The 14,921-nt window shown below is 36.8% G+C and overlaps 1 protein-coding gene across 1 annotated transcript in view; it reads right to left on the bottom strand.

Annotated features, from left to right (window-relative positions):
• Window positions 1-2,212: 2,212 nt before the first annotated feature.
• LOC114357162 (swi5-dependent recombination DNA repair protein 1 homolog) overlaps window positions 2,213-14,921 on the bottom strand; it is an 82,764-nt gene continuing 70,055 nt past the window's right edge. Inside the window, exon 3 of the mRNA XM_028310660.1 lies at window positions 2,213-2,519. Coding sequence (XP_028166461.1) covers window positions 2,213-2,519 — 307 coding nt within the window. The remainder of the gene's footprint in view (window positions 2,520-14,921) is intronic.

Raw genomic sequence — 14,921 nt, forward strand, 5'->3', positions numbered from 1 at the left:
TCTATTCACCACTTATAAATAGCATAAGTATTTGAATAATTAATTTTAAGGTTAATTGCATGACAATGAGAAAGCTAGTCAAATATTACCTACAATTTGGAGGGGTTCAAGAGATTTTAGGTTTGGTTCTCAGGAGGGACAGGCGATGTAGTAAAAATTAAATTCTTTGGTGGTTTCCACTTTGGATAGGGCGTTGCAGACTTGACTCAACTTGACTCTCTGAAGTTGACACGCCAGCCATGTCTACTGGCTCGTAAAGTCTGACACCAGCAATGTAACGCCCACATCCTACACGATTAGTGTTCGTTTTGAGAGTTCTATGAAAAGGGCCATGTGAGTTTCGCGGATTCCAAAAATAGTGGCCCGCCAAATGCCTTTTTCTTTTTGTTGGAACGTGTGTAGGAGTATAAGTTTGATCGAAGGTTATTGTATCCTCCTGCTTGGGACACGGTAAATGGATGTCCAGAAAAATGTTTTCATAGCTGGAATGGATGTAAATATTTGAATGTTGATGACAATAGTCTATTTCAATAAAGTATGCTGTATATTATCGTTTATTTAACCAAAATATCGTTTATACTGCACGTGTTGAAATATGTGTTAGGTAACTTTACGTTTTTGAATGTGCACTCTTTGAACCCTGTCATTTAAAAATAATTTGAAGACAGTAACTATACATGGAGTTTTAGAAAATGAAAATTTTGGATTTTTCACACAAACAATAGAAACGTTTGTAGCACACAGACGTACGTTTGTACTGTTCTGCATGTTTCTATGTGGTATGATATCGGATTACCAGACTGTTATAGACAGTACAAGCTTTGCTTAGACAGTGGATGGCGCTTCGTAAGATTTTCAAGGATAACGTTTTGACTATTTACAAAACTCTTGATTTTGTTAAAACTTTATTGCACAATGAAAATTTTACACTCACCATGGGCGGAGTTAATGATTTACCTAATAGATCAGTCGGCAGGTTTCCAAAGTATGATAGGATTTTACATATTTTAAAAAATCAGAATATATCAACATAAATAAAATAAATAACTAACTAAATCAAAGGATAGTAGTGACTCGTATTTAATAGAGAAAGAATAAAAGAGAAATAAAATTACTAAAACACAAAAGTCTGTTTGTTAGTATCCTAGCAGGAGTCGTCACAATTCCCAAGGGCTCAATAAACCTTTCTTCAACATTTTATTTGAAAGCTGTGGAAAGTTTCACGAATAAACTGGACGAATGCATGTCAGGGATCAGTGACGTCACTACAAACAAATGACTATCCAAGATCTAAGGAATTCTCCCAAAACTTTGAAGTGTACTGTGATTCTGTTATTGTTTATGAAACAATAAAAACTGCGAGTGAAAAAAGCGCTAAATAATCATGTTTGGTTTCAGGTAATTTCCACACGAGTCGAAAAAATAAACGGTTTCACATATGTGAGTATTTTAAGATTAGACGGTGAATATTCATCCTGGTGTCTACACGAAAAGTAATCAGAAGACAAAGCAACAGTTGTTGATACTTTAGTTTCTATGGTCAAAGTTCGACAATCACATGGACTTTTATTCATTACGAAATATCAACATCACTCTACCTATAATGATCGAATCACAACTATATTATCACACGCAGGCAATCACAATTGTGTAACTGCGAAATCAGTTCCTTATCATTTCATTAGGGCTTTTGTAATAAAACCAACTGCTCTTAATCATTATCGAACAACGTTGCTCTTGTGTGAGTGACTTCTATTTGTGCAGTGTTGTTTTGTTGGCTTCTGTAAGTTCATTCATTACTTGTGTCCGTCTCCTATCGCGTCTGCTGTTGATAAAATTATTGTATTCCTGTCTGTGTCATAATATGATTTCACACTACGTGGGTGTGTAGCGTCTGCGTTTTCTAACTCTACAAACGCTACCATTCCATTTCTCGCATGTATTCTAGATGTTTATGTTCGCTCTTGCTCATGACTGGAAGTGTTTTGATAAGACGCGCTTGAAACTGCGAACTAAAGGATCGCCCGAAGCGCGAAACAGATTAAGGCAATTTGCAACTGCTCGCCCATTATCTAGATTCCTGCAGTATGTGTCAAGTCGAGTTCTTCTGAATCGTGTGCGAGTTCCGTAATCACCCGTTTCTGCTTCTGTATCTAATGCAACAGGAAAACGATGTGTGCAGTCGCGGGGTGTTGTGTTTTTATGCTGTTTATCAGTTAGCGAGGGTGTTGGTGTGCGTGGTGGGCTCGTGAGCGCGAGTTCGCGGCGCGCGTGTGTGGGTGTTCCTGTCGCGAGGCGCGGCGCGCGGCGCGGCGCCACGGGCCGCCAGCCGCCAGTCGTGTTCCGAGCGCTGCGAGGCTGCCGCGTCCCTGTCGCGCCGAGCCCCGACTCGCGATCCCAACTTTGTGCACTGGAAACTTTTCAACTCAATTTCGGGCGGATTCGATTGTCGCGCGTCACTCTCGCTTCGAATTTCGAGCCGTATCGTGGAGTACACCGTGCCATCGTTTGTACGTGCACTGTCGCGCGTTTATACGACTCTGTCGGTCTATTTTTGAATATTCTCTAAACGCTTCACCGCGAAGTTTTCGAAACGCAGCCCGCCGGAGCCGGGTTAACGGCCTCAGTGTATGCACGCCTGCATCACGTCTCTTGTGTTTTTGTTGACGGATAACATTTTGTGCAGTTAACTTCGACCGTTGAATCCGAGAAACGTTATCTGTAAGTATGACCCCGGTTGATTTACGATACTCGCTGTCCGTTTATCCACTTGTTCTGTCATTTCTTTGATGTAAACTTTAAAAGGCGTGTTGATTGTCCAGTAGAGGATACCACGAGAGGTATCACGCTGTGTTTGAGACGTAAAACTTGAAGAATTGTAAAAATACAAACAAACTTTGACGTGGTCTTATTGACGGCCGCGCGTGTGTGTATTGCGCACACGACGTATGTGCGCGATACACATACATGCAGTGTACATAGCTACCGACGATCTGTGTTCTGTTGTGTGTATGTTAAAGCATTTATAACGCGAACCTTTATGCCTATTGTATGGTCTGAGTTTACTCTTCTCCCTAGCTAGGTACGTGTCGCATAACGTAATATTTAGATTCTTGGTATGTGCAGCAACCCATCTCATACTAAATTATTAAATTTCCATCTCGACAGAATAACGTGTAATATAATTTTTATGTCATAAAAATGTAATCTTTTCGCGTAATAACCGAAAAGGTTGGCAACCCGAGCATTGAGTAAAGCAATCTCATAACAAGATAATAACATAATGTCATTAACATTGTATGCTTTAAAAGCAGTATTATCGATCATTTGAAGTCGATCAGTAATATAAACAGTCAATATTGTTCAGTAGAAAGAAATACCTACTCGTTCAATGTAGTGTACTTGACAACAAACGTGGTAACATAAACATTCCTCACGTTACCTAACCATTGTATTTTAGTGCATATGCACTGACCAAAGCATTATGACAAAAAAGGTATCATCGCACTCGTAAAATCGCTTCGAAAAGTAGGCAATTTGAAATCCAACCTTCTTAAAAAACGGTCAATTACACTAATTGTAGCTTAATTATCATTATCGCCTCGCAGTAGTGCACAGCTGAACACTTTGAAGGTCTCTAGAACGCTCTTCGGACTGATAAAATTACAAATTTCAAGACGCGTAACTTTTTTACACGTTTTGCTATTGTTGAAATTCCAAAATTTTGTATTTTTTTATGATAGCAAAATTTTTTGTGTCTCTTTCTAATTGAATGTCTCATTTCGTATGAATTTGTATTCACCTAGGTTAGGTTTTCCACCATCTCTACCATTAGCAATATTTAAATCGGCTGTTTGCTCATTAAAATCTATGAACGAGAGGTGAAAATAAATCAGATTTTTCAATCCATTATTTATTATTGTTGAGGTAGAGCGTTGATATCAATTTAAAGATGAGAAACTTATTTGAATATTGTTTGTGTCTAATACAAAACAAAGGTTTGTACCTCAATAGGGAAAAATTTGGATCAATAAAAGTACCTACTGGGTTTAGGTTTTCCACCATCTCTACCATTAGCAATATTTAAATCGGCCGTTTGCTTATTAAAATCTAATCCTTTTGTTATAGGAGTGAGAGGTGAAAATAAAACAGATTTGTCAATCCATTATAATTATTATTGTTGAGGTAGAGCGTTGATTTGAATTTAAATATGAAAAACTTCGCTTTTTCAAGTGTTTTGAAGACTACTATGCATTGCATAATCACTAATTTAAATATTGTTTGTGTCTAATCCAAAACCAACATTTGGATCTATTTCTAAAAATTTGGTCCCAAAAGTCCTGATTGGAATGTAAAAAATTTAAATACAAACAATAAAAATCCCAATGTGATTCCCCCAGTTTGATTTGGAGTAATTTATTTACATAGAGTTCACTAATGAGCTAAAATTATCTAATACAATGTTTATATTATTATAAAATTGTTAATGCAATCGTATCACAAGCAAAATGGGTTTTTCCAAACCTAGATAAATGTTTCAAAACGACGTATTTACCTTAACTCCATAGTCCTTATTAATCCTACAAAATCAATCAGTCGATTATCATACGACATTATAAATATTATAATTCCGTTATAAACATTGATACAGTGGTAGTTAGTGAGTTGAACGAACAGGTATCATGTCTAGTCGCTTTGAAGATGTTTAATAGAGCGGAAAAATAACTAGCCAGATACAGGTAAAAGTGAATACCCAAGTGAAATCTCATTTCTTATACAGTTTTGAATAGGTACTTGTTACGTGTTTTGCTCTTTTAAAAGTTTGCAACTAAGGCTGAGTTGCACCATCCTACTTTGACTTTAACAAACGTCAAAAATCTGTCAAACTCCATACAAAATACATCGGTTATAGTTACGGTCAAAGTTAGGTGGTGCAACTCAGCCTAAATAAGTTTGCTGTCAGGGAAAAGGTTTTTTGCTATTTGCTCATGTTTTATTCAAAATATGTATTCCCTTAATAGTTTTAGTAATTAGCTGACCCGGGGAAGTCTGTACCGCCTACTATATTCGTCAGATATACTGTAGGAAGGATTTTAATGGTGAAAGACTTTTTGAAATCAGTCCAGCACCAGCAGTTTCCTATTTTAATAAAAAAATCTTTTCTCTTTATTATAACATTAGTGTATGTACTTAGATAAAATAATTATTTACTAACCAATAATCTATATCTATATATATAAAAGAAAGTCGTGTTAGTTACTTCGCTTATAACTCAAGAACGGCTGAACCGATTTAGCTGAAAATTGTCAGGGAGGTAGTTTAGAGCCAGGAGAAGGACATAGGATACTTTTTATCCCGTTCGAAATAAAAAAAAAGTCTGCTTATTTATTGCCATTAAGGCGGAACAAAGTTCGCCGGGTCAGCTAGTATAATATAAAAGAAAGTCGTGTTAGTTACTCCACTTATAACTCAAGAACGGCTGAACCGATTTAGCTGAAAATTGTCAGGGAGGTGGTTTAGAGCCAGGAGAAGGACATAGGATACTTTTTATCCCGTTCGAAATAAAAAAAAAGTCTGCTTATTTATTGCCATTAAGGCGGAACAAAGTTCGCCGGGTCAGCTAGTATAAACTAATTAGAAGTAAAATTTTTCAACTTTAACACTCTTTACCCGACTGCACCAGAAGGAAGGTTATGCTTTTGTTGATGATGTATGAGACGATTGATTTGGCGTTTTAGTGTATTACAAAGGTATTCTTTTTTAAATCCAACAACTAGAACTGTTCACGTGTTAAATAATAAAATTTTAACTATTAACCTTAAAATCAGTGGCGGATTTACAAATTTGCCGCTAGTAGGCCATTCAATTTTTGCCGCCCCTACTGACTTTTGAAATTCAATACGTTAGTTTAATCCCGTTATTAGTATGATTGTGAACTTAATGATATTTCTGTCAGTTACTAGATTATTATTGCAACCCGCTATGTACTGAAGTTTAATGTTGACCTAAAAACAGCAGCATGTACCTACTAATCATAAGGTGGGGAAAGGCATGACTTAAAAATACCTACACTAAGTATATGAACACAGACAAAATAATGTGTGGTCAGTAAACATTGTTAAATATTTTTTATTGCACTTAACAGTTTAAAAACAACACAAACAATTTCTATTAAAATATAACATGTTAACAATCCAGTTAATGGTGACAGACAATGAGATCAAATAAGTTTTACATTATTTTCTTGCGAGATTTTAAATTTGCAAAATCATTAATTATATCGTCGTATGAAATCTTTTTCATAAGTTCTGACTCTATGCACAAAAGAGATAAAGCATTAAGCTTTTCTTGACTTGAAAGTAGATCGTAGATAGTTTTTAACCCCTTTTACCTAAGCAAGAAAAGCTTCTCTCACCTGAAAAATTTGTCACCGGTGTGCACAGAGCCATGCGAAGTGCTATATCCAGTATAATGAGCTAAGAACTACTTATAGGTAAACAGAAAGACCAAGGCTTGGTAATACAGGGTGGCCCAGAAGAAAATTCACTTTTGAAAATTAAAGGAAACGAAAACTGTACATTTTTATAGAACTTTAACTATTTCAATTGAATGAAAATTTAATGCAATTTATTTTTTAATTTACCTTTATTAAATTACATCGCCCAGGAGATTTCCTTAACGCTTACAACATTCGATCAACATACATCAAAATCTTGGAATGCGTTTGTCAGAATCACCTCGAAACCTATTTTCAATTTATTGCCGAATGCTCAGCTTCAGTTGCTGCATGGTTGTTGGATTATAAAGTGTTAATACCTCCATGCCCCTGCCTGAAATTATTTTTTTGTGGGAACATGTCTCTTACCATCTAAATGCTCTCAGTTGAAGTGTGACACGCAGCCCCATCTTGATGAAACCAAGTGCTCCGGTCATAACCTTGCGAATCTTGCAGCTTTGAAATCCAGTATAGCGCTCTCAAAAATTAATCATCCTTTCAATGCAACAATTAAGCAAGGGTGAAATCTCACTGCCTCTAAGAAGCGCTAATCTCATTCCAGCAGACTTCTTTTTGTGGGGTTACCTTATGAGCAAAGTATACTCTAATAATCCAAAAACTCTGCAGCATTCATCCATCCTGAATCCATTTTGAGGTAACTCTAAGGCCTCAGCCTCGAATTTAGCGGACAGCAGCGCGGGAGCGGCGGCGGCGCAGGAGCGGCGGCGGCGCGGGAGCGGGGCGGGCAACGCAGATCCGTTCTCGAAACAAGCGGGCGCTCGCGCGGCACTTTAGCGGCGAAGTGTTGTGTTCGGGGTTGTGTTGTCGAGATATTTGTTTTTATTCGCAAACGAAATGTCTGAACAACGGCGACAATTTTATTTCGATTCTATTCCTAACGCTCGATTTATTGTGGGCAAAAGAAGGAGTGCGCTGCCCGCTCCCGCGCCGCTGCCCGCTCGTTGCCCGCTCCCGCGCCGCTGTTTTCGAGAACCGGTCTATTTGATTTTACGCATAAGATCCTGCCGCTCTCGCGCCGCTACCGCCGCCGCCCCGCTGCCCGCTAAATTCGAGGCTGAGGCCTAAGGGCTTCTGCACACAACGCCGCCACCGCGCCGCCGCCGCGCCGTCAAATCATAATTTCGCGCGCGGCGCGGCAGCGGTGTTCACGCGGCGCGTATAAACAGTGCAAAGGCGCGGCGACGGCGCGGCGGCGGCGCGGTAGCGGCGTCGTGTGCAGAAGCGCTTACGAAAGTTTTCCAAAATTTTGATGTATGTTGACCGAATGTTGTAAACGTCAAGGGAATCCCATGTACGATAAAATTGATAAAAGATAGTAAATTTTAAAATAAATGCACTAAATTTCCTTTAAATTGCAATAGCTAAAGTTCTACAAAAATGTACAGTTTTCGTTTCCTTGAATTTTCAAAAGTGAATTCTCTTCTGAGCCACCCTGTAAAACAATATACACGAAGTTATGAAGAGATGGTGCTCGTGCTAGGCTCCGAAGATCTTGTGTTACGAGTTGTTTATTAAATTTTATTTTTATTGAAACGCTATTGGAATATTTTAAAATTCATGATCACATAAGTACCTAAGTATATATTACAGTGCGTTTATTAATCGTTTATTTATACAATATGGATTGTGTATACGTATAATTATAATTTTTTTTTCTGTAAAAAAAATTTGCTAAATTTGCCGCCCCTCTAAATCTGCCGCCCTAGGCACTGGCCTACTTGGCCTATTGGTAAATCCGCCACTGCTTAAAATTGATGCTTTAGCTATAAGAAGATGAATGAGTAGTATACCCTCAAAACTTATGGAAACTTCCCGGCAGCTGGTATATTGCTAAATTAGAGTCTGCGGGTTCGAATTCTGCAAGGGTCAAGGCAATTCGATGAACACCAAGTTACAGATGCTTTGAAATGTAATTGTGTTTATTCATTATCTAGCGTTCAGTACGGTCTTTGTTAGTACGGAATAGGAATAGTAAATAATTATTTAGTTAGATAGTGAAGCAAAATTCTACCGTCATCTAGAATAAATGCAACAAACAGAAAGATGATTACATATTATTTTTATTGCATTTGTTGTATTATTCTTCAAAAAAAAAAAACGTAGTGGCCGAAAAAATGCAGCAAATAATTCTCGTCATTTTACAGAAATTCACGCATCAAAATTGTTTAGTCGAATTTCTAAGTTTAAGTATTCGATGAATACAGTATTTGTAAATATCCTGTCCATCGTGAAACAAATAAAACACAATGCAAACATATACTGCGCAGTTCTACAAGGAATCACAACAGTAGGAGCATAACATCATTAAGGTCTAAACAGTATAAGTAGGTGGTATAAGAAAACAGAATGATTATCGTAATAGATATTCGTTTCTTCGTATCAGATCATAACAATGAAGAATGTTCACTAATTTTGTTTTTTAGCTTTCTGTATTCTCTGTTAAAAATAAAAAATACACTTGAAAGAATTATTTCGATACGTCAATTAGTTTCCAAGATATTGAATTTTAAAAGTGCGGGCGGCGGCCGGCCCGCCATTTTATGCGCGTGACGTCATATTACAGCGACTGGCTCATATTTGTATGGGTGGAATCTTGCAAGCTGATTTAAGACCCACTTCCAGGCAACCGATTAAGCTGAAATTTCGCAAACACGTGTGATTTGGATGACTATGCAATATTATGATGACATGGAGCTGATCTGATGATGGAGCTGGAAGGTGGCCATAGGAACTCTATAATAAAACGACTTAAATGCATCGAGTTTGGGCTCGTTCGTTTTGTATTGATGAGTATTTTAATTCTATATAGTAATCAGGGTCTAATGATGAAGCTGGAAGGTAATTCGCAATAAAACGACACAATCGCATCAAGTTTGGGTTTGGTTCAATTTTAATTTCTGTGATGGGTCTGGGTGTTAATATGTATAATAAGTTTGTATTTACAAAAGAAAATGTATTTAAGTATGTTTATATCCGTTTTCTAGTGAGCGGACACTGTGAATGTACGTCACGCGGGGTCACGTGACCGTCGGCGGGACTCAATATTTAAGCGAACTTTGAATGCCTATAAAATCGTAACTACTGGGTATTTTTGAATGAAATAAAAACTAATGTATTTGTTAATGTAAAAGCTTAACTGTAAATTAGGTTTCAAGTGATTTTGCATACCTAGTAACATTCTCAATTAGATTGCAAGAACAAAGACTGTGCGTGCTAAAAAGACAAACAATACATCAATAGATGGAATAATACAAAGATTATCAAGGGTAACCCCCTTTGTAACCACTACTATTTTTGGCCACTTAAAGTTGATTTACTTACCATTAAAATTACTGTAAAATTAAAATTATTTCATAAATAGTTGCAACAGGAGATTAATATAAAGATACAATATGAAAATACAAAAGTTTTGTAATTTCATAATGCTTTAAAGTTAGTTAAAAATTTTAAATGACCAAAAACGGTGCAAAGCATATAAACCGGTACGTCTGCTCAATATCAAGAGATTTAAGTCTAAAGAATTATAAGAAAGGCTGATGAAACCCCTGATTGAATAAATGCAAAAGAGCAGCCTGATATTAAATAAAGATAGCAAGCTAACTCAGTATTAATCACCATCACTTTCAATTGATGAAATGAATGCCTCATTAGTTATCTTGTATTCAATGAAGACAAATCACTGGTCACGTTGAATAATTCATGGGAATAGGGTAAGGAAAGTAGAGGTAACCATTTTCATATCAATACCAACTGATCAGGGGACCAGGGATACCCGTGATTAGTATTTCATAGGACCATGACGGAAATTTCATGGAAATAAGTTTTGTATCCATACGAAAATATACCAAAATGATAGGGTAATTTCACAAGTTGATATTACGGGAGAATCATTCTGTATCCATGCCGATAATAAGTAAACGAGCAGTATTTGTATTCGTAAATAAAATGAAATGTTCTATGATAAGTAGCGATGTAAAAAGAACAGTAAAAGAAAGAACTGTCTTAGCTTGTGCTACTAAAACCTACTAAGTATATTTTTTGTTACGTTTTTATTCCTCTTGGGTTACTTACATATTTCTTATTCTTTTATTGGACGTAACAGTTGAGAATTATTTAGTATTTTCTTTTTTAACTGTCGCGTATTCTTGTTTCTTCACTTTGATGGCTCTCTTTCCCTCCAGATCAACTTTTCACCTCAACTTTTAATAGCTTTACACAAACTTCAGCTCTTTGTTAACATCGGTATTGTATTACAGGTTGACAAAGGGCCGGGGAAACTTAGCTGACGAGCGATATTTACTCCGGTTTTAAATCAACTTTGATGTAAAATGTGAATTAAAATTGCTTAAGAGAAAAGTTTAAGCTAGACTTAGCTAAATGAGCCTAATACCAAATTGCACTTAATCCAATGTCTGGAATATGGTTGCCACTGTTATTTATATGTAGAGTCAATTGATTTCCAACGTCTATCTGCTTTATACAACATGTTATGTTACTTTCAGTTCATTACAATCACAATATTTATAATCTTATTTTATTAATCACTATTCGTTTCGGAAAAAAAATTACTTTCCAAATTAGCGATTTTCTTACTCATAATGTCTATGTACGAGTACGTTAGTAGTTTTACGGACGGTCTTTTAGAAGTTTATTTAAGTATTTGTAACACTGAGAAACAATATTTAAAACGTAATAAAGAATATCTAAGACAGTAAATATTCTTGTCCAGTTTTGATATAAGAAGGTGTCCAATTTGGCTTGAGTCTAAAGAGCAATTACTGAGAGTGATGGGACGTAGGCAAACGGCATACACTTCACGTTCAAGGCAATGTTATTAATTATAATTGTCAATTTGGTCCCCGTCTCCTAATTGACGGAGCGATTAAGTTTCATTACTACAATTTTCACTGCAAATATTGATACGCATAGCTGCTCGAATGATTCCATTAGCTACTGTTGATGATGATTCTATAAGTTAAGCGGTTTTTGATGGCACCCATAATGCAAGTTTAAACGTTCTGAGGCGGTTATGTTTTGCTTAATTGTAGTTTGTTTCTACATTAATACCGGCATAAAGAGAGCATTATCTTCCACTGTTGTTTTTGGTAACATGCTTAATAAGTATTAAGTGGAATGCGGACTTTTTCAGCATTTTACCATTGTGCGCTTTAGAGAAAAATATCCTTGAAATTTTTCAGAAAAGAAATTTGAATCACTACAAAAAGTCTGTTGTACTTTATACACTTACGTAATCACCGATTTTCTAATGAATACACGGTCTACCGGCAATTGTTACTTGTTACATAGACAATGAAGAGTGTATTGCGCATAGACAATCGGCAGTGAGTGGCCTAACCGGCGAACAATGAAGCAATGGCTTCGTGACCATAACGAATCGGGATTCGTTATAAAACAGTAGCGTTATCTTATCATTATTTACGCTTTAGTTTGTAAACTTTCCCGTGTTTACATGAGCATGCGCCGACATTTTCTATTTAATAACATAGAAAAACGTTTTGATGATATGGCAGTGTGTTGTAATAAATGTGTGGCGACACGCAACGCTTGTAGACCGGGCGACGGAGCCGTGTTTTCAAATGATTCTAAACGAGATCCCTATGAGATGCGCAATGACACGAACAAGATTGCATTTAATAGTTAAAATTAAAAACTTTATATGATAACCAGTTCTTGCGGTGTGTGCTATAACTTATAACTTGAGATATTTTACGATTATTTATTAGACAAAAAGTTGACATACTTTATCTATCTAGGTATCTTTCTGAGTATTTCAGGTTAACGTACTCGTATTTTATCCGCATATACTCGTATAATATTAGATGTTATCTTTTATTCGATCGATACATTATTATTCAAGTTAATAATCGTTTACAATCAGGACAATCATGATTGGCTTTATCTTGATGTGTCATTGTTCAAGTGTTCCTTGTTATAAATATAGTCTCCGCCGCCCGGTCTAACAGTACAACAATACTTGTAGTAAATTTTCCACTAGAAAATTGTTTGCTTGCTCGTGAAACGGCAGTTATCTCAGAAGAGCACTCTGGCTAATGAATTTACTTGAAGTGCCGCTCTTCATTTTATTTGTATTTTTTCAAATTATACTTTGAGAGCGCCGTTTAATTTGAAATATGATTAAATTATTTCTGTATATTAAAAGTGAGAATGCTTTTTATTTTCCCGCTTTTTGATTTATATAGATTTGATTATGATTATTATCTGTATCATTAATACCTAAAACAATTTTTCCTCGTAGTTTTAATTGCAATGGCTTCGCTTTTCACATCAAATAATCCAATATCAAACCTCTGCATTGTGACAGTTGCTTTCGCAGAAAGTGTTACACCGGGATCCCATCGGAACTGTGTCGAGGTGTGTCTGGCGGCCTCTATACCCTCTCAAGTCTGCCGCTATCTCATCCATGGCGTATATCTGGCGCCTCTTAATTGCTACAGACTAATAATTATTATCAGTTCTCGTGCCTCCCCGCCCTCCTCGCAACGCAACACAAACACAACTGTACGCACACATTCTCACGCAGCACGTGCTATGCAAGACCCTCGGCGTCGGTCACGCGGTGAATATTATCAACTTGACATGGGATTAGGGGATTCGAAACACATTTACCCTTCCCAACGTTGATTGACACGCAAATTGCACTAATTGAGAGCGAATTGAAATGCTCAATATGATAAATCTGAAGGTGCTTTGGATCAATGACTTGATAGCGCGATGTGTTTTTGCTTATAATCTTCAGAGGTCAATTGCGGTGACACTAGGAAATGTACTTGTGTAATGTCGTTGGAATTTAAAACCATTTTCCATCTAGAAAGTCTTGAATAAGCACCATTATTTCTACGACGACGCTTTGTCGGGTTGAAGAAAATATTTTAATATTGTTTACGTCGTATCGGAGAAGCAAGATTAAGTGCTAGGGCATTAGTGAGTTCTGCCATTAATTCTTCGATGGGTGAACAACCTCCATTTCTCGAACTTGTCTGGAATAGCAATTATTGTTGGGTTCGAAACTTCGCCATGTTACCTTAACGTTAACGTCCACAAATGTACCTACCGCAAACTGCGGAAGGCTGGGAAATGAATGTGATTATATTCGCTCTTTAACACATTCCCGTCGAGTTGGCGAAGCAACAGAAAATTTCATTCAAAGTTATGGTAATGACCCGTATCCTGTTTTCTTGTAGTAATTAATATAATATTTCAATGTAAAATACGATGATCATCATCCTTTTGTTCATTCATGCGTTCTCGAATAAATATTACTTGCATGACTGAGATTGAACAAATTCGTGTCGAGAAATTTCGGTGTGGAATATTTAACGGAATGAATGTAAAACATAACATTGGAACGGAATGATGATGGCATGTCGAGTTGAACACTGTGGCATCGTATGTAGGTGGAATAGGGGCGAATTTGCAACGAAAGTGTATATTCTGATGTGCTGTGGATTGTACAATCAAACACGTCATTGTGCTCAGATAAGAGATGGCTTGTCGGCGAAGCGATGACGGCGGGGGCTTGCCACGATAACGGGGTCAAACATCAGCAAACACAATAACTACTGTATTCATTATTATGATTTCCCTACTTTAATTTCAAGATATGGCCTAATCATCTTCACGATCAACCTTGGAGGATGAATGGCGCTTTATGCCTTAGCTCTTGCTGTGTTTTAAAATATTGTTATTAGGATAACAGTTACGTTATACCTACTATCTTATTAGTACTACTGTGTCTCTCATAAAAACATTTACTTATAGTTTTCTTCGTCATTTTACAGACGATGTAGAAACAGCTAAAGACCTTTTTTTAGTTTTTAAACATTGAAACTGTTGTTTTAAACGATGAATTGTTTTCAATAAACACTTTATAATCTTGCCAAACCTATCATCGTCCTTCAAAAGGATCTCTATAAAAATCTCCATTGACCTCGCCTCATACATTTCCTGACTCCCAATTCAGGGCACAAAGTAATCATAACGGGTTTATGATGTACAAAAAACAAAGGCAGCGAAACGACGTGGCCATATAATCTTTGGGACATAAAACTGAATGGCCCACGCGTTGCTCAGCCCTATTTACCTGGGCCACTAAATCTCCTAGGATTACTTGGGACGCCCGGCCTATCAACGTTTTGTCAGGCCAAATCCAACTCGTTCTGCCGGTAATATGTTTGCCTGCTTTGATTGTTTACTCAAAAATGTTCAAAAACTTTTCGCTTAATCCGCTTGGAAATGTATGCGTTATTCATTTTACAAACTTTGTTCGGGTTTTGAATATGTGGTTTAAAAAAGTTAACGTATTTTGACACATTAACGCGCCTATCTGTAGATCTCTGTTAAAGCCGTGCGAGTGTCGATGAAG

This window comes from Ostrinia furnacalis, unplaced genomic scaffold (genome assembly GCF_004193835.3).
Source record: "Ostrinia furnacalis isolate ACB-3 unplaced genomic scaffold, ASM419383v2 OfSCF3056, whole genome shotgun sequence".
NCBI classification, from domain to species: Eukaryota; Metazoa; Arthropoda; class Insecta; order Lepidoptera; family Crambidae; genus Ostrinia; species Ostrinia furnacalis.